The following is a 25,307-nucleotide window of genomic DNA, read 5'->3' as shown; positions in this document are numbered from 1 at the left end:
CCTATTGGTGTACTCGGGACATATCTTGTTTCTACTCTTTCATCAAATTCTCTAAAATTTGATGGTTGTCTTGGTGATTCATTTACTCTTTCTTCTGACATCAGGGCATTTGGGGTAGTCCATGAAGAACTTGGCTGATACGGGGGTGGTCTTCTATTTAATATTTCTTCTAGAACAGCATCCTCTGATTCACTTTCACCATAGCTTTGATTTCCCACTTCTGTATTCTTTTTCTTTTCCCTACTCTTTCGTCCCTCATATTCTTCAACCAGTCTGACGGGATACATGCCATCGCACATACTACTATCTCTCCATCTTCGTATTCTTGTCTCATGTGTTTCTCCCCATAAATCTCTGCCTCTACCTTTTGGTCTAAGATACCTACTCAACCTCTAACTTTCCATTTGATGCATCTCATCTTCCCATTCAACTAATGCCTCAAATTGAGTTGGTCTGGGTCTCGGTTCAAGTTTCATCATTTTGTCTCTCAAATTTCTCAAAACAGCCAAATCAAATGATCCTCCTTCTGGAAAGGCTAACACACCATCATCCTTAGTATACTGTACCCAATTTTCCAACCAAGCACACGTATGGTAACCATATTTTGTTAACATATAGGAAGCAGGCGTTTTCGGTGAAGGAAGTATTTTTCCCTCTCTCGTAACTACCTCTTTGTCTTTTACAAACATGTTTTTCAGCTTTTTAAACCATGAAGATTTCTTTCTGTCATCATCATAATAGTAGTATGACATTTTCGGTAAATTTTCCTGCTTTCAAAAGATCGCGTACTATTCTGTTGTTGATTCCGTAACACCAACCTATCACAGCGCGGTTCGCACTAATGCACCAGTTAGAACACGATACGTCACTATAGTGCTTAGCCAATAGCCTTTGCTGCTTTCTGTGATGAACCAATCAACTCCTACTCTGTCTCGGTCACGTGAACCAATCCCAGCGCGACACTTTTGACGTCACCAGCGCTCCGGCTTCTGCAGCGCCGACTGACCCCTCCCTTACAGGGTTTTTTCAAGAAGCCGTATTTACAAGATATTTTACAAAATCAGTTAGTAACTTACAAAAAATAAATCCACGAATCTGTTTCGCTAATAAAGTGATAGAATTTTTCAATCGCACAAGTATTCTGTAACCGGAGTAGACGACGCTTTTCTCCTCAGATAAAGCAATACTACTGGCTTTACCCTTCTATCAGGCAATAACGATCTCACTTCTCTATCAAAGCGCATATAATAGTGTCAGTCCCAGAGTTTCGCTTGAACGCCCATTGCAATATCATTTACACACGGTCATACGGAAAACCCTATTCATATATACATGAACTCTGTGTTACCAGTAGGCAGCGCGTCCACTAACCCACCACAGAATTCCTCTTTTGTTAGCAAAAGAGAGACGCCAATCCCTTTACCCTTCAATCAAGCTCGGGTTAAGACCTATTACTCTCCCAGCAGTAAGTTTTAGTCGGGAAGCACGGAATGATCCCTATATTTGAAGGCTGAAATTTCATAGACTGTCCTCACTATACATTTATCCTTTCACACCTAAGGTCCCTAAACAGTGATATGCGACGATACCACCGCAGTATTCGGCGATACTCCTTTTTTGAAACAGACTAATTCACTGTGTGACTACCTTGCCACACTTCCTCCACCTGCAGACGGAGGCACTGGCTTCACCCTACTCTATGAAGCCTTTCCAGGACTACATGTAACGTAATACAAACTCAACAGATGTTAGTCATAATTCTGTACATCAAACTCTATATATTACTTTACCATAACCCTAGCTAATTTCCTTAGCAACCACTACTCTGCTACCAAGTTAATTACTGCTACAGCGCGGCTCCAGAAATCATTTTTAATTAACACTCACCATTACCCTGAAACCTTAAAACACACAAATCATGCATCAGTGGGGCCCATAACACTGCACATTTACCCTGTTCACTTACACTCGGCTTCAAGGCTCTGGTGAATCGCTGCAGAGAAACGCTGTAACAGTTAGGTGGAGCGTCTAAACCTATTCAACTAATATTTACACCTGCAGATTAAAACATTTTACCATGGATTTGTTCAGACTTAAATTATTCAGACACACCACCATAATGGCAATGGATCTGCTAGAATGAAAATTAGGCGTAGGAAGAATTCAAAGACCAGCTCTTACTTCTTCATTTATCAAATTTTTATTCAAAGCAAACTTTATCATGTCTGACATTTAGACATTAGTAAATCTTTATTCAGTAAAATCTTAAACTTTATTTCAAAACGATCATTTTATTTAGAGCTCAAGGAAAGAATCGCTTTATTTTAGAAGACAGTCAAAGATCAGCAAAGAACAGATAGTTCCAAAATCATTCTCTCCTAACATCCCTAACTAACGCCCTCATCTTATCCTTCAGTTCTGCAAAGCAAACAAGTAAGGAAAAGTTAAAGTTCTTACATCCAGGAATCGGTCAGCAATCGGGCAGCATCTCCGATGGAAATTGAAAAAGCGACCCCGACTAGACAAAACCAGGGGGTTTTATACCCTAAATCCCTAACTTAATCTATCTAAAATGTAACTAACATTCCTTATTCAAAATTTCATTGGACAATTTCGGGGTGGGTGAGCATCATCTCACCTTACAACATCATTTTCTCGACATTTCTGTGAGGAATAAAGGGTCTTTGTTTAGGACAGTCTTTGGCCTAGCCATTTCCTTGAGTGGCAACATCAGGCAATATTCCCATGTTCTCAACGTTCAGTCACCCAGGTTTGGCACCCATCCTAGGTTCCGGGCCACATCAGCCTTGAACCTCCTCGAGCACAAGCAGTTCACTCTGACTTGCAGGTTTTGACGCGCCTTCGCAGTTCAGCTCTTGCTCACGGTTTACCCCAGCGTCCATCTTTGCACAGGCCTCAGAGGCCACTTTTGGAACTATCGTAGAAACAAACACAGATTTTATATTAATTATTGAATTTTAAACCCATTCTGTTTACCTCCCACCTAACTAATATTTCCCAGTTAGTTGTTACCTAGCAAATAAGCCACATAAATGCATTTTATACTTACATTTCGACTTCTCCATCACATAAATGAATACAATAAGCACATTTAAATTGCGTTTTGATTATTTCCAAGCTGTGCATTAATTCACAACACAATAACAATACGTATTAGCTCAGTTTTATTTGCAGCATGCAAGCAAAGTTAGTTCTTTCCATGTGTAATAATAAAAATAATGTGTGCACTTTATTCTATGGTTGGTTAATTTCGCAAAACATGCAATTAGTGAATGTTACTGTTATGGGACATTAACTTTACGAGGGGTACACAAAATGTTGTGTTTGCCACCTCGCTCCATCAACTGGACCATTTTGTTTTAGTCGTGCGATTGGTATCATTGCAATTCATTGCTATTCAATACCTCCAGCAGCCATTGATGTTCATTATTGTCTCTGGTAGTTGATCCCCTTATCGTTTTGACCATCGGTTTTCATTAATGCCTGGAGTCATTGAGGCTCATTACTGCCTGGAACCATTGATGTTCTTTTCTGGCGGGCTATTGCTGTTCATTACAGCCTTGATATAATATTAATGCTTGTTATTATTGCTCGTTACTGCCTGGGCCAATCAGTTTCACACGCACCTAGACAATGAAGGCTCAGTAGAGCGTGGACCTTCGAAAGGCACCAGTGCCTGGAGAAATTAATGCACATTAATTCCCTTGATCATTGATGAGCCTAACAAGGGCCATTGAACTTTTCTAAGACTTGGGGAAACTGATGCTCATTACTGTGTTGTGACTTTTATGCATAGTTCTCTGTAGATCTTTGTGCATGGGTTCTTGTTGCACCCAAAGGCATCATACGAGGTGTCCCCCAGGGATCTTCCCTCAGCTCCACCCTCTTCAACACCTACATGATACCACTGGCGGACATCATCCACACCCATGAGCTCCACATCATCTCATATGCCGATGACACCCAGCTTGTCCTATCCCTCACCGAACAAGCCGTCACCACAAAAGCCAACTTCCAACACACCATGATCGACATTACCACCTGGATGAAGACCAACTGCCTCAAACTCAGCTCGGAAAAGACGGAGGTCATCATCTTCGGAAGTAAGCCTTCCCCATGGGACGACACCTGGTGGCCCACCGCCAGGTATTCGCGCAACCTCAGAATCATCCTGGACACTCATCTGACCATGAAGCCGCAGGGCAATGCTGTCTCCTCGGCCTGCTTCCTCACCCTCCATGCCCTGCAAGATCTTCCGATGGATCCTCATCACATCCAGGAAGACTGTCAACCAGGCCCTCATCGCCAGCTGTCTCGATTACGGCTACGCACTCTACACCAGTACCACCAAACAACTCCTGGTCCACCTCCAGGCCATCCATAACTCGGCAGAAAGACTCATCTTCGACCTTTACAGAAAAACCAGCATCATCCCTCGCCACAGAGCTATCCAATGGCTTCCTATCCAGGAAAGATGCCTCTTCAAGGACCTCACGCACTCCTGCAAAGCCCTCCAAAAGTGTGGACCTGCCTAATTTAATGACCGCCTGATATTCCACAGACCAACTAGATAGCTCCGATCCTCCGGCCTCGCCTTGTCCCACATGTCACGCATCCGTCTCAGCTGCTGTAGAGGCCGCTCCTTCTCCTACCTCTATGCCTGGTCCTGGAATGACCTCCCCCTCCACCTGCTCTCCTCCCAATTGCTGAAGGACTTCAGGAAGCAGCTTAAGACCTGGCTCTTCGGTCGCCACCTCCCTTTTTCCGAGGCTCGCACCAGTCATCAGAGGCTAGAGACCGCCCGGGGTGACAAGCTGCCCTCTACAAAACCTCCTGATTGATTACTTTGCTGGTTCGACTGTCTATGTGAGTGCATGCATGTGTGTGTGTGTGTATATGTAAATAGATATATTTGGTTATATTGCCCTGTATGGATATGTCTGTACATGTATGTTGTATCTCAATGTGTGTATGTATATTGTTTGTCTGTGTGCATGTACTCACAGACTTGAAACCTTCTCGCTCTGAAAATGCTTGTTTTCTTAACACTGTAGTCTGCTTTCTGGGGAGAGTTCAGGTTAATTCCTTGTGTAACTTTTCAACATAGTGTCTACATTGAAGGTCCCATTACACTGTTGTTGCCTTTCCTTTTCATGTGTAGCCTAATTATTCACATTGCCTTGGAAGTCAAGCTGTCACAATGTTTCCAGTTTGTCCTGAAGTTGTGGTGCAGTATATTGGCATTCCAGGCAGCTAACAGCTGCTCCTTTGTTCAAAGGGCAAATGCATTTGAAACATGAGGTGCTGTTAGTTGCAATGGCACTCCTTGTTCAACACTGTCCCCGCAGTCAGCTGTGGCACTTCCCCTGGGTGGGGGAGAGGGATAAGACGCAAAAAGGAAAACCTCCCTTGCCCTTGGTCAATGCCTAGCGGGTCAAAGGTCAACCAACCCATTCCCAGTTATGGACAAATAAGAGTGGGGGGTTAAGGAGAATGTTTGTGTTGCCACATGATATGCTGTCATTACCTGTTGTCACCATGAGGCCAGTTTCAAAACTGGCCCAGTATACACTGCCATGACTATGGCTTAAATACATGAGGGCATCAGAGACTGGGGCCTTCACTCTTCTCCTAATTTAGAAATGCCCCCTACTTGGTGAGATCTTTAAAGACTGGAGAGGTGTTGGAATTGAAAACCAAAAAATCAATGGGCTCGATTCACAGAATGAACTTAAGACTCAATCCTAAACTTACTATTATTTTGGTATTCACAGAATGCACTTACTACTTTTGGCATTCACAGAATGAACTTACTACTTTTGGTATTCACAGAAGTTAGGATTTTGTCTTAAGACAAACTTAAGTCAGACTTAAGACAGACTTAAGACAAAATCCTAACTTCTGTGAATACCAAAAGTAGTAAGTTCATTCTGTGAATGCCAAAAGTAGTAAGTGCATTCTGTGAATACCAAAATAGTAGTAAGTTTAGAATTGAGTCTTAAGTTCATTCTGTGAATCGGGCCCAATATCTCTGAACAACATGCACTATTCTCTCTGCACATTGTACCCATTAAACCTGTCTAGGACCCCTATGCCTTTTATGGTGATCCCAAGCAGGAAAGACTGGTGATCGTCGCTTCACCCTAAGCCGGAGGGGCCACTGCCATTACTAACAGGTCCAGGGTTTCCACCAGCAGAAGAGCAGTGGCTCTGCCAGTGGAAACCATGTGCTTCACCCAAGTCTAAATGAGGTAGGTGAACTTCAAATTTCGCAAGGAGGGAGCTTTGTCAAACTTTATATGAGACCCTGTATGCCCAGCATTCTGCCATCTCCCAGTTTCACATTCTGTCTTTCATAATGAAATTTTAAACAAAGTATACCTGTATCCTTGTTACATTTGATGTATGGTTAAATGAAGTCTAATAGCACCAGGACACCCTTAAGGGTATCTTTTGCGATTCATAAATTCAGTTCAATTGAATACATGCATGATAACTGATGAAATAAATAGTTATTGATTAATGCATTTTTCCTCTTCATTTTAAACTACTGTAAATTGAAATAATTGTCAACAAAGCTATTGCTGTGTAAAAGGTTAATAGAGATATCACTTGTTCTCTTTCATTTAGGCAAATAACTTAAAAAAGATACTTCAAGGAATTATGGATTACTTCCATGAGGTATGGAGCAGAACATTAATTGTACTTATGACTTTATAAGGTTAAGAATTCGAAGTACTTTTATGTTACACTTGCAAACAATCTTGTATTACAAATGGAATTGTTTTGAAAGACTTGCATGCTTTTTCAAACAGCTCTTCACCCTGTCATTATTTCCTTTCTTAGAAGTTGCCCTTTAGAACACACTCAGTCTATGGCAGAGGCATGCAGTTGCAATCTTCAGATTGTAAAAAAAGTACGACAAAAGAGAATATTCCAGGCAAAATGTTTAATCATGATTATCTGTGGATAACTTGTATAAGCTATGGAAAACCATAGTTTGTCCCTGAGCATACTCTACAATACTCTGCACTACTCTAGTACAGAATAGTACACTATCTTGAATTCTCCCTTCTACTTTGTACTGTGGTACCTTACTTACTACCTACATTCATTAAAGATATGCAAACAGACATTATCTGTAGTCTTTTTTAGGTTCACTTACCAGACAAAGCAAGACCTGTTGTCATCTTGCACTGGGCTGAGAACCCATAATTTTTGTAATTGCCATTTAAGTTGAAACAAAACGCAATACAACAATGACAGTTGTGAGGGGGGAGAATAGGGGAGGGAGAAAGGTTCAGTAAAGAATCGCAGTATCACACAGGTACGTAATACAATGTCAATGAAAGAGAATATTCCTTCCCCGTGTCGCCCAATCGAGCATTAACAATAGAACATGTCCATCCTCAATGGATCATATATGTAACCGTCAAGGTTGAAGGAGAGGATGATAGCAAGGTGGCCAGGGCATACTACTGTGTCAGCTGTGGTGAGTTGCCAGGATCCCTCATTGCAGTCAGGGGTGTAGAGGCAGTCAAAACTGTTTGTGGGTGGGTATGTCCGGGGTTAGTCTCTGGCGATGGAAGTAAGGTGGAATCCCTATGGAGCAGGTAAGTGAGGAATGGTTCCCACATTTTTTGGGGCGTGATTGGACGGGCACCAGTTCTCAAAATGTTAGCTGCCCCAGACAGTATGTCGCCTCTTGTAACCAGGTGGATGTGAAGGGAGCAGGACATCAGCCTGAGTGTAGGGCCACTCTGCGCTTATTTATTCATTTATTTAATGCAATTTTATATAGCATGAACATTACTTGAAGGTGTCAGAGAGCTTTACAAAAGAACCATTACATAAGGACTTTGGATTACATGAATTACATAAGAGATACAAACAGAAAAATGTGCAAATGTACAAGTTGTAAAGTCACTCAGGGAAGAGATTCAAAGAGGAGGAAAAAAAGAAATTGCAAATGTACAAGTTGTAAAGTCACTCAAGGAAGAGATACAAACTGAAGATTTTTTTTTGTGCAAATGTACAAGTTGTAAAGTCACACAAGGAAGAGATACAAACGGATACACTCTAAAATCACATAGGAATGGTAGTAAGTACAAAGGTCTACTACATATACTTGTGGTTTGAATTCTAAATGTACAAATAGTAAAATCACTCAGGATTACTTTTTAACAGCGATTAGGCTGGGACAATTATATATTACATATTATATATTACATATTTACACATACATATAATGTCAGGTGACATTTGCCCGCAAATTTTCAACTACCCCCGTTGTTGTGTCAGACCAGCACGCAGCATTCTGGGGCATGTAGTATTGACGCACTGGGCGTCCTACATGCTCGAACTCACAGCAAATACGAACTTGCGCTGTTCGGGGGGCGGAGCCCGGTCTCACCTGGCAGGAGGGGACTAGGTATTAATACCGGTGGAATCGCCCATATCCTGCTGAAACCATTTGGCGCTGAAGAAGGCTACACTACAGTCAAAATGCATCCGCCTCAATCTTGGTTTTATTGGCAATAAAGGATCCTCCTCTGTTTCCCCTATTGTGGCCTCTTCTTCTTGCCCATGGAGAAGGTTACTTGGATATATATATATATATATATATATCACAACAAGCTGGTGTAGTCCTTTTGAAAGATACCAGAGTCGAGGCCCAAGTAAGTATTCAGTGCTCAAGGTTTATTTGGCGGAAAAATCAACAGCCCCAACGCGTTTCGAGGTACGCCTACCTCTTGGTCACGGGTGGAGTTCACATCAGTTCGCCATTCTTTTAAAGTAAACAACGAAATGCATTCCGTCATGCATCACGTGCACATAGACATTGAAGACACACTTCATTTCGGCTACAATGTTTCAGTCTATCACGTTACCTGGCTTTCCCGATGTAAACACATCTTATGATACAAAGTATACCACATGCCCATTAACATAATACAATATTACTGCGTTTGCAGACAACTATTTTCCATCATATGTCACATTTACCGAATTTAACGAATAAATGTCAAATAATACTTAAATGCATGTCGTGTATTTTTACAGTCCAGAACAGATCACGCCCAAGTGGGCTTTTAACTCTGGTATACTGTTCAAAAGTGGAGAGCCATGATTTCAATTCTGCCCCAGTGGGCATGAAGTCCAACACCTGAAACAAAAAACAAAAAACAATGTCCTTTTTTAGCCTGTGTGCCCCCATCAAATACTATTGCAAATAAATTTCACAAGTGCTCATTAAAATCACATTCCTTTAAAAGTTGAACATTTCTACAGAGACGCAACAACAATTAATTCATTTTAGTGCATGTTACACCAGTTACTCATAGAGGTGTACTGCTAGCTCTTCCCCAAGATTGTGCCCAATCGGTTGGATAGTATTATATTTAATTATATACTTAGACTCTAGTTTTCGTAGATCTAGCCATCTATTCCCACCTCTTTCTTTGTTTTCAACACAATCTAACACCGTAAATGTTAGCAGGTTAGGATTCTGATTGTGTACTGCAGCAAAGTGCCTCGCTACAGGATATTGGTTGTTCAAGTTTTTTATGGCTCTCAAATGTTCTAACACTCTGAGTTTAGCTTGTTTTGTGGTGCACCCAATGTAGAATTTGTCACAAGGACAATGTAATGCATAAATGGCATAGTCAGTCGTGCAACTAAGGTGTTTGGTAATCTTGTGTGCCTCTTGATCTTTAGAAATCTTTATTGATTTACAATTTCTACTCGTTTTGCATGCTTTGCACCTTTTACAAGGAAAAAATCCTTGTATAGCATTTGCTTTAGGACATTCTTTGATTAATGTGGTACTCAAGGTGTCCCTCAGTGATTTTGCTTTCATGTAAGTCAATGATGGTGCATCATGTATGGCCTCACATAAATCTTTATCCAATTTAAGGATATCCCAGAACTTCTGTAAACTGCGTCTCACCTCCCAGGACTGACTGTCATAATGTGTTATGAATCGAATTTTGTCATCCAAAGGACGTTCCTTAGGGATCAAAAGTTCTTCTCTAGCTCTTTGATCTACCTTTCTTTCTGCCTGTTCAATGATCGCATTGGAATATCCCCTTTCACGAAACCTTGCTTTCATGAGTTGTTTTTCCTGTTCATAATGTAGCTCTGTGCTGCAATTTCGTTTAGCCCTAGTCAACTCTCCCAGTGGTATGCTTCTTATGAGTGTATTAGGGTGACAACTTTCAGCGTGTAGGGGACTATTCCCAGCTGTTTTTTTGCGGAATAAGGAGCTTGTTAGAACTCCATCCTTCACCACAAGATTAACATCCAAAAATTCTAACTGAGTCCTGCTCATGTAACTTGTAAATTTCAAATTGAGACCATTATTATTAATAATAGTCTCAAATTCATGAGCTTGCTCACGGGTGCCCCTCCAGACACAGAAAATGTCATCTATATAACGCAGCCAGAGGACGGCGTGGGTACTGAAGTGGGAGATGTTGCTCACCACTTGCTCCTCCCACCAGCCCATGAAAAGACCAGCAAAGCTGGGGGCGAAGCAAGTACCCATCGCCGTCCCCCGTATCTGTCTGTACATCTTTTTATCGAATATGAAAAAATTATTTTCAAGACATATCTGCATCATATCCAATATCATGTTAGTGTGGCCCCAGTGGGAAATAGACCGTGAGCACTGAATACTCACTTGGGCCTCGACTCTGGTATCTTTCAAAAGGACTACACCAGCTTGTTGTGATATATTTAGGATTGGCGATCCTGTTGAGCGCCCGCCGTGCAAGCGGCAGAAGCACGCCGCTTTTTCATATATATATATATATATATATATATATATATATATATTCAAGCTCCAAAAATCCACAGGATGTTAAATCCAAAAGAATGCAGCACACGCAGGGGTGGTTCCAACCAAGATGTTTAATGTTGGAACGCTCACAGCAACAAGACGCGTTTCGCCATCGGGCTTCGTCAAAGGCACAATTTGACGAAGCCCGATGGCGAAACGCGTCTTGTTGCTGTGAGCGTTCCAACATTAAACATCTTGGTTGGAACCACCCCTGCGTGTGCTGCATTCTTTTGGATTTAACATCCTGTGGATTTTTGGAGCTTGAATACGTTCGCGGGCACACGCCCGCTTTGTGTGCACCCGCTCGAGAGTGCAGTTGGCTGGTGTTTGGGAGCTGTTATATATATATATATATATATATATATATATATATATATATATATATATATTTATGAGTTACAGAAGCATGGCTCAGGCATAGGGAAAAAAGCAGGCAAGGTGAGAGAAATTCAGGGGAGAGAGAAAAGGACTAGGGGAGAGAGAGTGAGGGAGGGAAGAGGTAGGGGAGGGGGTGATGAGTGATGGGATCAGGGGCATCAGCATTATTCACAAACGATGTGTGCAACTGTGAGGCTTTATGCCCCAGTTTATCCATAGTACAACAGGGCTAAAGACTGCCAAAAGCTCAAATGGAGCGTCCGCCGGGGAATAGGGGACGCCTCCCGCCGCTAATGTAGAGGAACTGGCTGTTGAGATGGCACAGATTTATAACGAGTTGTTATATCCTCCGCAGGCGCCATTTTAAAGTCAGGCAGCGCCGATTCCAGTTTGACTCAGAGTTCGGGGGAGTTGATATATAAACATTGCCCTGCATGTCTTGCCCGTTTTTGTGCCTACCGCCGCCCCCAGATAGCCGTTTCAGTGCCTTCCTGGGCGGTCTGCACTTCTCCCCATGCCGTGCGGCATTGAGGGGAAATGGCGGCTGCGTCTTCACCCGATTTGTGCCTCGGTATCGCAGGTCGCCTTCAACGGAGGCACCGCTCACCAGTCCGCGGCGCCTGCATGCATCGACTCGGGGCACATACAGGAGCGGCGATCCACTCACTCCCCGCCAGCACCGCTCAGCTCATCTGTGGCCTCACAATACAGGCTCACCACTCGAGGCAGCCGAGTCTTCCTTATCTCCACTACAGCTCCAGGCGTTCTCAATGGCGAGTCCACCCGCTACGCCTATCTCCACCTGCGGTCATGGACCTCCTCAGCACCACCGGTCTTATTGCAGGGGTTGGTCGGACCCGGGTCCGTCTCTCCTGCTGATCCCTCTCAGCAGGGTCCGGTCGTTCTGAGATATGGCAGTCCTGCTTCACCTGCCACTATCTTCCCTCCCAACTCCCTCTCAACCTTGCAATCGCAAAAGATGGGCAAACTCCCAGGAATTAGGCCCAAAGGAATTCCCCAGCCGGGGAGCTCCCGGACGGAGCTCTTACCCGGCGGCCATCTTGTCTGAAGCCAGCTAAGCCTGCTTAGCTAGTAGGAGGAGCATAGTGCTGAGTCTGCGATCGCAAGCCGGGGCATCTTTGACATAACCCAGGAGGGCCACCAGGGGAGTGCGGGCAGGTAGTGACCAGTAGTTGCTTGTATAGTTGAAAGGTCTCCACCACCCTCAGTCATCCCCATGTAAGATGTGTAAAGGTGGCCTGGGGTGATGCGCATCTCAGACAATGTGCATCTTCAGTGAGTCCTTCTATTGAGAAGGTTACTTCAAGGTAATCAATAATATAAACAGTGGTTTTTTAGGTCTTGTGGCGTTGAACAATGTGCATCTTCAGTGAGTCCTTCTATTGAGAAGGTTACTTCAAGGTAATCAATAATATAAACAGTGGTTTCTTAGGTCTTGTGGCGTTGAACAGCGCGAAGCGCTGTCTCGACAGAGATCTATTGTTACTGAGTCTGCTTCCCAGGAGACAGCACCTGGCCGCGCGCATTTTCTCTCCGAGGAGGCGATTTGAGCAGGCCAGGCGCTCGCGAACGCGCTCGCTGTGGCCAGCTGCTGTCTCCTGGGAAGCGCCAACACCACACACGCATGCGCATACCCAGAGACACACACACACACGAGCGCCCATGCATGCACGCACCCACACATACAAAGAACCCCCCACCCCGCCGTCGCATACACACACACGCACACACACACACGCACAAGTGCACCGAGCGCCCCCCCGACCCCCGCCCACTTACCGCCACTCCGGACTTCAGCCACCACTGCGGGGCTCTCCCTCGGACATGGGAGCCCCGCGTCTCCAGCACTGCTTCTCTCCATGGCACTCCGTGGGCGCGTGCGCGGGCTTCCGAAGACGGAAGACCCGCCCCACAGAAAGTTTCGGTTTTGCTCACGCCTTCATTTTAAATTGGAACACAAAACTCCGTGCATGAAACATCAGGCAGCAGTAACACGGTTACAGCTCCTTTCCCTGCGCTGCTGTCTGTTCTCTTCGTGTCAACAGTGGTCCCGGAGCGAGTTTTTGCTGAGCATCAGGCATTGTAAGTACGTTTGTTTACAATCCGGCTCGTGTCTATTAATGTTGTGGGGATGGGGGTTGGTTTTGAGTCGGACCCTCGTGTTATTGTTCAATTGTTATTGAAGGCAGTGCTTGGGAATCCCCAAAAAACATGAGAAGATGTGGGTTCCCTGGTGGAGGCAACCAAAGCTCAGTTTGAGGGGTGCGCTTGGGATGTACTATTGTGAGATGACGCTTATACTCCCTTAGCGTTTTCATAGTCTGACTGTAGTGTTAATATATAACCGGGTTTTTCTTTGTCTTTGTAATTCTAAAACAATAAAATATGTTCATGCAGAAAAGAGCTCCTGCAAGCGGTTTTATTTTCCGAATTTGGTGCTGATTGGTCAAGAGAGGGAAGGGAGTCTTGTACTACAGTAATGCAGTCATTTATCTATAATAATAGAGCATTTCAGGATTTTATTTCGGTGCCAGGCATTGAGGGACACATTTGAACATTTCAGGGAAAACAAGGATAACACATTGTTTATGACATAACAGCTTGTTTTGCCCACGCTGATTTTCTGATAACAGTAGCAGCTGCACTCGTTGCCTGCGGGTGTTATGCCGACACTGAAGTCAGCACTGACTGGGTAGGGTCACTGGGCCAGAAAACTACTCTCCATTCTTATTTATATATATCTATTCAGTGGTACAAACATAATCATACTTTCTCCATGGCCTTGCGCTAAATCGAATGGGACTTATGCCTCATTCCACACTTCATCCTGTTAGTCAAGTTGGTTTTTAGGAATGCCTAAACCCAGGGGTTTCTCAACGCCGGAAGAACACCAGCAGGAGAAGTAATATCCGAAGAAGAGACCACGAGCTGTCGGGAAGCTACCTCACATCTGGGTGAGATATCTTAGGGCCTGCAGAAGATTGCGCTGGGGCGTGGCAGAGAATGCTTGAATTTCCAACAAGGGGAGATACTCCCTGTGCATAATTTATAAATGAGTAAAGTGCTGGTGCTCGAAGCTCTGATCGGAAGCCCGCGACATGCGCTGTTGTATGTCAGCGACCAAATAGCAAGGCTTCATAGCCTGGAATCCAACTCATACCTCTTTAATGAACTACCAGACACCCCTCACCCCCTATTATCTGTCTCTGGTATGTCCATGGTTTCTCCATTTATGGAGGTTTTCAATCTTTCTCCTTTGTTCCCCTTTGTTTATTTTACCCTCTCTTGCTCTCGGAGAATGTCTGATGTGGATAAATAAGTGCAAGTGCCAGTGCCCAAAGATGAGTGCTGGTGGTCCTCACCGGCAACCATTGGCTCAAATGAAGCACTATTTACCGTGCAGGCCATCCTTCCAACAGACCTGATTGAGGCTGAGACTCCAGGCTTTTTAGGCCAATAATTGCTTTATTTTAGCTGTTTCCCACCTAAAATTGCCTCTGCTTCATTGATAATTCCGGGTTGGATACCAGCCGATACCAGACAATAGGGAGCGGAGCTTCACTAAGTCAATTATGAGTTTGAAGCCCGCCCATGTCTAGCAATAATGGGCGAGTGGGGGTACTCTGTGGGAGAGAAACCAAATGTTTAAGGAACCTATTCTCCAGGGATATCAGATTGTTGGCTTTTACCACCCCCCCAAAGCTCAGCACCATAGAGGGCACTGCTCACGGCCTTACAAGTATACAATTTTAATGCCGGAGCAACAGGCTTAGTGTGGGAGAGGCGGTGTTCTTTATGCAGGACCCCGGTTAGCTGGGAAAATTTGAGGAAGGCCTTATTAAGATGGTGGTTCCAGGCCATATCCTCAGAAAGTTTTAATCTGATAGGTCTCGTGGCGTTGAACAGCGCGAAGCGCTGTCTCGCCAGAGATCTATTGTTACTGAGTCTGCTTCCCAGGAGACAGCACCTGGGTGCGCGCATATTCTCTCCGAGGAGGCGATTTGAGCAGGCGACGCGCTCGCGAACCTGCTCGCTGTGGCCAGCTGCTGTCTCCTGGGAAGCGCCAACACCACACACGCATGCGGATACCCAGAGACACACACACACACGAGCGCCCATGCACGTACGCACCCACACATACAAAGAACCACCCCGCCGTCGCATACACACACGCGCGCACACACACACACACAAGTGCACCGAGCGCCCCCCCCGGCCCCTGCCCACTTACCGCCACTCCGGACTTCAGCCGCCACCGCGGGGCTCTCCCTCGGGCATGGGAGCCCCGCGTCTCCAGCACTGCTTCTCTCCGTGGCACTCCGTGGGCGCGTGCGCGGGCTTCCGAAGAGGGAAGTCCCGCCCCACGGAAAGTTTCGGTTTCGCTCACGCCTTCATTTTGAATTGGAACACAAAACTCCGTGCATGAAACATCAGGCAGCAGTAACACGGTTACAGTTCCTTTCCCTGCGCTGCTGTCTGTTCTCTTCGTGTCAACAGTGGTCCCGGAGCGAGTTTTTGCTGAGCAACAGGCATTGTAAGTACTTTTGATTACAATCCGGCTTGTGTCTATTAATGTTGTGGGGATAGGGGTTGGTTTTGAGTCGGACCCTCGTGTTATTGGTTTTTTATTGTGGCTCGAGGAAACATACACATATAGCTCTCTCAGAGCCCCCTCTGCGTGATGTTGAATTGCTCTTCCCTCTGAAAAAACATATTTATTTTTCTTATTAATGGAAATGTTTCTTGTTTGTTTTGTTATTGAGTTGGCATAGCAATGTAAGATGTGGGTGATGTGCGTTGCATTGAATTTTGTGTTGTGTTACTGCCGCGCTACACATGTTAGACTCCTAGTCACTCCTATCAATGTCTTCAAGTGGCAAAAGACGGTCCCACGGTGTTATATGGCCTTTAAAAACTGATCCTAACCCTTAGGAACAAAGTGCAACCAGCAGATGTTGTCCTTGTTATAATCGCCAGCCTTATGTGAACTGCCACCATGCTGTAGTCCTGGCACATGTTAACTTGAAAGTCCTTCCTGCTGTTCATCTTGCCTGTTGGGCAGTAAGAGCTTTTGACAGTACTGGGGACAGACTATTCACCAACCAAGTGGCTAAGATCTATAATTATCTCCTTCCGACATCTCGCGATCTCTCTCATCCCACACAGTTTAAAAATCCACCAATTGGCTGTCGTAGGTTAATAGAATCGGCCAGAGACTTCTTTCGACTTCCATTGCTCTGCGCAGATGTTGTCTCTCACTCTCAGGGACCAGTGTTTCCTAAAACGTGTGTTAAAAATATAATTTGGAGCCACTGAAAGATCGAAGACACTTTTAGATTTTACTAAACAGGTTTAATAGTACCACAGTGTGTGCTATTGCTCATCTAAGTAAAGCGACTGGTGTTCCTATTTGCTAAAGTAATGGAACCTAACTTATGAATTTCAAGAAGGGTAAAAGGTTGAGTTGCACCTGGAATTCTGTGACTTATAAATCATATATCTAATGTCGGAGGGGAATGCTTACCTCCCTTAAGTGTTATATTAAAAATTATTATGTCCAAATTATGTCTTTTTTTTGGATAGCCAGAAAATGTGATTCTATATATTTTTCTTAAATCGTGTTTATTTTTCTAGCGTGTTTGCCAACATGCTGTATAGAAATATTAGGCTACACTCCAAAAATTAATGAATGATAAAGAGGAAACCTGGGTTTTCAAAAACTATTGCCCTTGTAGTCAGCCCCGTGCGTGAGTTGCATCATCAAAGCTGTGTGAATAATAACAGCTGTGAGCCCGTGCCTGAGGTGCATCATCAGAGCTGTGTGAATAATAACTGTGTCAGCCCCGTGCATAAGGTGCATCATCAGATCGGTGTGAATAACAACTGTGAGCCCGTGCAGGAGGTGCATCATCAGAGCTGTGTGCATGATAACAGCTGTGAGCCCGTGCCTGAGGTGCATCATCAGAGCTGTGTAAATAATAACTGCGTCAGTCCAGTGCGTGAGGTGCATCATCAGAGCTGTGTGATTAATAACAGCTATGAGCCCGTGCCTGAGGTGCATCATCAGAGCTGTGTGAATAATAACAGCTGTGAGCTCGTGTGTGAGGTGCATCATCAGAGCTGTGTGAATAATAACTGTGTCAGCCCCGTGCGTGAGGTGCATCATCCACATTGCTCAGGTCACCCAAATTCCTGCACTCTCTACCACACTGGTTTCAAGAACAGCATACTCTTGCACACACTGTCACTGCTCACCAATTCAAAGTTTGCTAAACATTTTATGCAACGCATTGTCATACACAATGCCAATAACTCAAACTTTAATGCTGCGAGAACTATTGCATTGTAAATGCTTGTTCCTTGTTGAAATGTATAATGTTTATTTCAATGGGGGTGCAACCTTTATAGTTATCCAGTACACTTTTCATCGGAGAGTGATACCTCGGAGCACCATACAACCAACACAAACCACAAGTAAATACGTAGTGCGCCCATACGAACCCTTCCTACTACATCTTCAGTGAGTGCCATATCGAAAAGTTGTGCAGGGGTGCAGTATAGACAGTGGAGTAATTTAAAATGTATCAATCTCAGCCTATAGAAGCGGAGTGGAGAAGCGTGGCTCAATGGTTAGAGCGGCAGACCCTGATGCAGAGATCTGGCCCGGGACCAGGGTTCAATTCCCGCCTCGGCGGCCCTTGGACTCAATCTCCCCAGACCTGATAATTCTCGCCTCGGTGCCTAGTCTAATCATGGGTCCCACTCTGTGACTCTGGGCAATAGCTTGCTTAATCTCCACAACGGCCCCAGCAGCGCTTGGATGCCTGGCTTCACCTTGGGGGTGCCCAGGAGTGGACATCTCACAGGAAAGCCAGGAAGGGTTCCACAGCGGTATGAATATAGCGCTACGAGACCTCTGGGTAGAAGTGCGCTATATAAATACAAACACATTTACATTTACATTTACATTTACATATAGTTGGGTGAGAGGGTTGTCGGTTGGCTGCAACAGTAGGATCATTGTGCATCGGTGCTAGATGGGCCAGGGTGGCTGCCAGTGCAGAGGTCTGCATGTCTGTATAGAGACTGGAGACAAGCCTGCATGGTAAAGGATTTGTGAGTATATGCTCAAGAGTTGAAAGTGTTGCGAAGCTGCCCTAAGAAATGGGATCGGAAATGGAAGGGTTGGAACATCTTCAGGGGCGAGATTTGCATGTCACCGACAGACGATATGGCAATGCACAGAAGAGCGGAACAGTAAAACTCTTGATGGCTATGATATGTAACATGTGCTTGTTAAATACTATACCTTCTAATTGATATGTATATTGATCTGCAATAATGACTCTGTGATTTGATTTAATAAAATGTTTTTTTTTTTTTAAAGAATTGAAAGTGTCAGTGGAGGAATGTGTCATGTAGTTCACAGCAGGCACGGGAGGGCTGCAGAGACAGTGCCTGACCCTAACATGGCACCGTCAGTGAGGCGGTATTGATGAGGCCCGAGTAATTCCGCACAGGCTATGTGAGGTGAGCTCTAGCTGATCTATTGGGTGCTAGCCTCGCTGCACCCCAATAGAAACTGACCATGGGGCATCCAGAGGCCCTTGCCCAGAAACCTTGACGACCCCGGGGTGGGGAAAAGGCGATGCATAGCAACCTGCGACGCAGTGTGTTGGTCTCCCTGCCTCCATAGATCTAGAGATCAATGGATTCTATCCAAGGAGGGCAGAGACAGAAGAGCAAGCCACAAGGCCCAGAGTGAATTGAACTTGCAGTGAAGGGTGGAAAGAAGGTCAATCGGGCTACTCCCTGGGAGGATGTGATGACATGTAGCATTACTTGATTATTGCTGGGCCCGTTGAATGTCTGAGGAGACTGAAAGGAGCCTTGCAGGTCTAGTGATGCACCGATTGCACCAAAGGAACCTTCATATTTTCCCGGGCAGCCGGAGGCAACAGAATTTGAACAATTGTTGCTGGGGTGAGGAGCCCTTTTGACTGAGAGGCGTCACTCCGGGGGACAGAGGGCCTGGAAGAAGGGGAAATATATGTCCCAATAGTTTCTCTGCCACTCAAAAAAACGCAAGCGAATAGAGTTACTAGTTACTTTATGCAACCAGCCGGAGCTACGCAAGTAAACATGGGAAGCAACATGGCACTCAAAAAGGAAGATCTACTAGAATCCCTAAGAGACTTTAAGAAAGAGCAGCGGGAGGAGCTGAGGACCGACCTCGCTACATCAAAGGAGGCCTTGAGAAGTGACCTACACTCTTGCCTGTCCTCTCTCCAAGCTGACATGGATTTCGTTGGGGCCAGAACATTAGAACTTGAAACGAAAAACCTTGATTTGGAGAACAGAATGACCCCTCTGGAAACTGAAGCAAGTAATCTCTGAGCCCAGCAACACAGCATGGTACTTAAATGCGAAGATTTGGAAAATCGTTCCAGACGAGACAATATTACCATCCAGGGCTTGGCGAAAGGGGCAGAAGGGCTAGACCCGGAAGCCTTTGTGGTATTCCTGTTCTCCAACATCCTTGGGGACAAGCACCCTGAAGTGCATCTGGAAAGAGTCCATCGCAAAATCCAGGACTCAACGGGCATGCAAGAGTTGTATTAGCCTAAGTGCAATCATTTAAGGTAAAGGAGAGGATTCTTCTAGAAGCTCGTAAGCAGGAACGCATATCGTTCCAGAGAGCCACATGTATCCTCTATCAGGATATTGCCCCTGGTTCTTTGACAAGGCGAATACATCTTAAACTGGTCACCGAATATCTATGGAAAAACAAAATTAGGTGTAGATGGACATACCCCTTTGGCATATCTTTTGAATACCAAAACAAAGCATACTATTTTTCAGAGCTGGAAGGCGCAGCAGAACTGTTGGGGATAGAAACTCCTCGTACTCTTTCCAACCAATGCCCCACATACTTGTCATGAGCCATAGTTATCTGGCTCTGGTAACATGCAATTAGTAAACGAAAGGAGAGGAGATTAGTAAACGAAAGGAGACAACAGCAGATCTGCTGAGTGCCGTATCCTGGGGACAGTGGCGACACCAATGCACGGGCCATCATACTGTGAAATGAGAGACACTCAATCTTGCTTCTGGAATCCCTTGACAAGGATGAAGGCTCCGAAGAAGGACTTAAATGATGACATTTTATCAGACTCAACTCAAACACTGTTGGGACTCTGTTCTACGTCCCCCTCACAGGCTATGATCTCGCTCTGGCTTGGGGAGGGGGAGGTGTTGTGCTCACAGGGAGAATCACTAGGTGACCCCCTGGGATGCTTGTTCTGGTCTCCTCTGCAAGTCTGAACTTTATAGGCTGGTGAAGGATGGCACTGAGTGGACTGCGGACCTGGACCACGAAACCCTGTTGAATGTACTTACAGATAAGTGTTTTGATCCTTGATGGGGCTCAAGGCCCACAACTTAGTAGTTTTTATATATTGTTTACTGTTTTGTATCTGTGCACGCTTGGAACGGACAACTGGGGAGAAGGGATGGTGGAGAGGCGGCACGGGAAAGCCCCGAGATGCATGGAAGGGAGTGACTGTATAAAGATGAATGTTGCAGGAATATTACTTTATATTGCCACAACTGTTAAGTAACCTCATGGCAGTACAATTCAATTCAATTCAAAACAGCTTTATTCGGAGTAAAATATACATCCATGAAAGCATTCTAAAACAAAAAAATTTTAAATTCATCCGAAATACAATATATACATTTTAAAAAATTCAGACATTTTCCTTTACTACATTTCTTAAGACCTTATTAAATGCAAGTGTTAACAATATATGTTAACAAACAATTCTATATACACTACGTTAGTCAAGGGAAGCCTTCATTTCATAATTATATTCACGCTAATAACTTAATTTATATTTACACAAGAATAGAAAAATAAGAAAAAGTGGAACACTTTGTGCACGATAGATGCATATTGTGCAAAAAATCGCATATGATTAAAACCACTATAAAATACAAGTTCTACACTTTTGTTGTAACAGCTCTAATTATCCTCATCAGTATTTTCACATGATAATACATCTAAGTACGCCAATTCCTTTCTTTTCCTTATTGCGCATACAATAAAATGTACAACAGTGCACATAATCTTCATATTGTCAAGGGCACATAAATAATGAAAAGCATTTTTATAATGAAACAATCTATTGACAAGGAAAAGGGGTCTTAAGATTAATTTGCTTATATCACTATACAGAGTGCAAAATAATATAAAATGTAGTGTAGACTGAGAGGTTTTCCCATTACAAGGGCAATTTGATAACTTATGGAAACCTTTTTCCCTGTCACAAAATGCTACAAGGTAATGTATAGTACCAAATCTCAGCCTAATCAGATAGAATCTGTGCTGGGCATTTACAATCATTTTTAGGTAACTCATGGCAGTTACTTTGGGTACCTGGAATCTCAAGGGTCCTAACTCTCCCCACAAAAGAGGGAAATTCTGCAAGTGCAGTAGGGATCACGGGCTTGGAATAGTGGCCTTACAAGAAACTCATTTGAAACTTGCTGAAGATCATGGATTACGGTACAGATTCTGTCCATTGATCCATTGATTTATAAGTCATCGATAACCTCGAAACACAAGGGGGTAGCACTAATATTTAATTCTTCTCTTAAATTTCAGACAATGGAAGCTAAATTCGATAAGGAAGTGTTGCAGGGATCCTGCACATATAGAGAACTATGAATAGGAGTGTACCAACCTACCACATTAGTACCCAAAATCCCAAACAGACTAGCTATAGTGTCTCATTCGTTCTCCGTTAACAGCGAAGCTACCAATGATTAGACAACCCAGAACACGTCACTCTATCCTGGGAATCGCAGGAGCCAGACACTCTTTCGCTCACTCACTCGTACTTGTCCACAATGCGAGTAATCTGAGACGCGGTATTGTTTAAAATGTTTATTTCAACTAACGCTCTCTATGGTGCAGTGCACGTGCCAATACAAGCAGCAAAATGCATAAACACAATATTGTCAGCATTGTTACAATACCGTGGAATACAAACGGGGATATCATTTTATAAGGAACAGTGGAAAATGACTAAATGACCTAACCACCCTCCACGTGGTAAGAGATAGTTTATTATAAAAAAGAAGACCTCTGGGCTTTGTCAGCAGACCCCCATAACTCAAGGCTCAATGTTCACATCCCAGGACAGGTACAGCTCTTCTCTTCAGAAAGGTGTCACTCCAAGTGTGTCAAAACATGTTGCACTTGCAATATTAAAGCACACGATTTCCAATAGTGCAGCTGTATGTAGCATGATTATGTATAGGTGCGAGGGACTGACCAGAACAGAATAACAAGGGGCATTGTTGTTTAACCTTGAACATCATGTGCAGAATAAACCGCAGAGCACAGCAGAGAACTTGCAAGGTAGATAGTTCTCATGTGAAAGGAGCACAAACAGATTCTTGCAGAATATATGCATGCAGTATCGTGCGCAAAAGCAGCCTCATGGCAGCAAAGCTCATGCTAACTTAGCAAATGTTGACAATGCACCTTTAAGCCTTACTACAGAAGGTAGGATGCTAATGGTCAAAAGGAATCACCCTGGCCGCCGATGCACCTTTGCTACGATATATGCTCCAAATTCAAATCAGCAGGAATTTCTCCTCTCCTATTTTGACCACTGGGAGGCTTTGCAGAGGGGGAGATAGTTGTCTTGAAAAACTTTAATCTAATATGGGCTATGGATAGCACACACCCCCAATGGGGTTGTTACCCAGCAGGGGAAGCAGGTAATACCACAGTTGAAGCATAGCACACACTCAATCCCACTACCAAAGATTATACTTTTTTCTATTACTCACATAAGACGTACTACCGAATAGACCATATTTTTGTTAGCCAGACACTACAGCCAAACATGGTCTCCACTAAAATGCATCCAATCTCCATCTCGGACCATGTTCTGCTGGAAATAGTGCTAGACTGGCCAGGCCCCAAAGTCATCACTACGTGGGTGATACTTTTTCCTCTGATACGAGCTCAGATCGACAATTAGCTTTGTGCAAAGTGAGCAAGGGACTCATGTCTGAGCATACCCTGCCAACTTAGGGCGAACAAAGAAAAAACAAGTCTGAACTGGGGTGGCGGAGTGAGCTAAAGAACTTGATGGATTAAACCCAGATCAGTTGACTGGGGGTGAGTGTTTGTATTGTCAACGCTCCGTCCATCACCACCTTTGGTTTTTCTTTGTTCGCCCTAAGTTGGCAGGGTATGCTCAGACGTGAGTCCCTTGTTCACTTTGCCACTGGAGTCAAGCAAGCCCGGCTGAAGATGGCTGTAATGCCAGAAACCGGTCATGGGAAGCTTGATTCCGGTCCAGGGAAGACATGGCTTGGCAGTTCGGGCTGGACTGTTCCCATGAGGCACAGGGTCAGACTGATTTGCATATGGCCATGTCTGAACTGGGGTGGCAGAGTGAGCTAAAGAACGGTGATGGATTAAACCCAGATCAGTTGACTGGGGGTGAGTGTTTGTATTGTCAACGCTCCGTCCATCACCACCTTTGGTTTTTCTTTGTTCGCCCTAAGTTGGCAGGGTATGCTCAGACGTGAGTCCCTTGCTCACTTTGCCACTGGAGTAAAGCAAGCCCGGCTGAAGACGGTTGTAATGCCAGAAACCGGTCCTGGGAAGCTTGATTCCGGTCCAGGGAAGACATGGCTTGGCAGTTCGGGCTGGACTGTTCCCATGAGGCACAGGGTCAGACTGATTTGCATATGGCCATGTTTGAACCGGGGTGGCGGAGTGAGCTAAAGAACGGTGATGGATTAAACCCAGATCAGTTGACTGGGGGTGAGTGTTTGTATTGTCAACGCTCCGTCCACCACCACCTTTGGTTTTTCATAGTGTATGGGTCACCTTAACTCTTTGGGATCTGTTGTGAAGGAAGGAAGTGAACCATTGCAATACCTGACTGGAAAAGCCCATCCTGTTTTCCGGAATGGCTAAGAGGATATCGTGATTAACCGAGACGAGTGCAGAGGAAAGATCAAGGAGGATTAGTAGGCAGGATTCGTTATGGTCTAACATTTTTAAGATGTCATCCATGATGTGAAGGAGCGCAGATTCGGTACTATGACCGCTCCTAAATCCAGATTGATGTTGATCCAAGAGATTGAAAATCTCAATGTGCGAGCAGAGTTGCGATTTAACTCATTTGTCTATGAGCTTAGCCAGAGTAGGGATGTTGGAGATGGGATAAAAGTTGTTGAGATCGGATCTGTCCGCATCAGGTTTTTTGAGAATGGGTGAAACCTGAGCTGCTTTTAGACATTCTGGGATCTTGCCTCGAGATAAAGAGGCATTGACAATCTTTGTCCAAAGGAGGCTAAGGACAACCTTGATTTCTTTGAAGACAGATGGAGGCAATGGGTTGCAGAAGTGATTAGAGGGGTTAATGTTCAGAAGAGTTTTGTAGATGTTGTTTTCACTGACTGGAGAAAAGGTGCTCCAGGTGGGCATGTTCTTGGTGCTAATACTAAGTGGCTTTAGACTCTGAGAGGGCAGGATCCGTCATAATCTCAGATGATGTAAGTAGGGCCCTCTTAGATTCAAAATCAAGACTGATGAGTTTAGTTTTTTCCATAAGGAAGATAGCCAGATCGTTGCATGAAGGTGAATTGTCTGTTGATTCGAAGTGATTGGGTGCTATTGCTGATTGCTGTTTGACAATTTCAAAAAGTTTTTGGGGACGATTTGAGGCTTGACTAAGTTGGGCTCTGAAGTAATCGGCCTTAGTCATCTTGATTAGGTTGAGCATTTGAGGCCTCTCGTATATACTTTAGTATATACTTATATGTGCATGTACTTTGTGGGCTCTGGAGATCAGCCCTTGGACTTGTCTACTTCCGCGTAGGAACTTTTTTTACTTTTCAACTGCCTCTATTTAACTTTCTTGATAGAAAACGACGAGTAGAGGTCACTTATGTACTGGAATGGCTTTCTGTTTGTTCATCTGCCTCTATTTCACTGTCTTGACAGAAAACGAAC

General features: G+C 44.3%; 1 protein-coding gene across 1 annotated transcript in view; it reads left to right on the top strand.

The window, feature by feature from the left end:
- The window catches only part of HOOK1 (hook microtubule tethering protein 1), a 1,127,940-nt gene that overhangs the window by 244,229 nt on the left and 858,404 nt on the right, over positions 1–25,307 (top strand). Inside the window, exon 4 of the mRNA XM_078669845.1 lies at positions 6,652–6,702. Within this exon, the coding sequence (XP_078525971.1) occupies positions 6,652–6,702 (51 nt within the window). The remainder of the gene's footprint in view (positions 1–6,651; positions 6,703–25,307) is intronic.

Source organism: Lissotriton helveticus, chromosome 1_2 (genome assembly GCF_964261635.1).
Source record: "Lissotriton helveticus chromosome 1_2, aLisHel1.1, whole genome shotgun sequence".
Classification (NCBI taxonomy): Eukaryota; Metazoa; Chordata; class Amphibia; order Caudata; family Salamandridae; genus Lissotriton; species Lissotriton helveticus.
The sequence above is the reverse complement of the archived record's forward strand: the minus strand, read 5'-3'. Positions and strand labels throughout refer to the sequence as shown.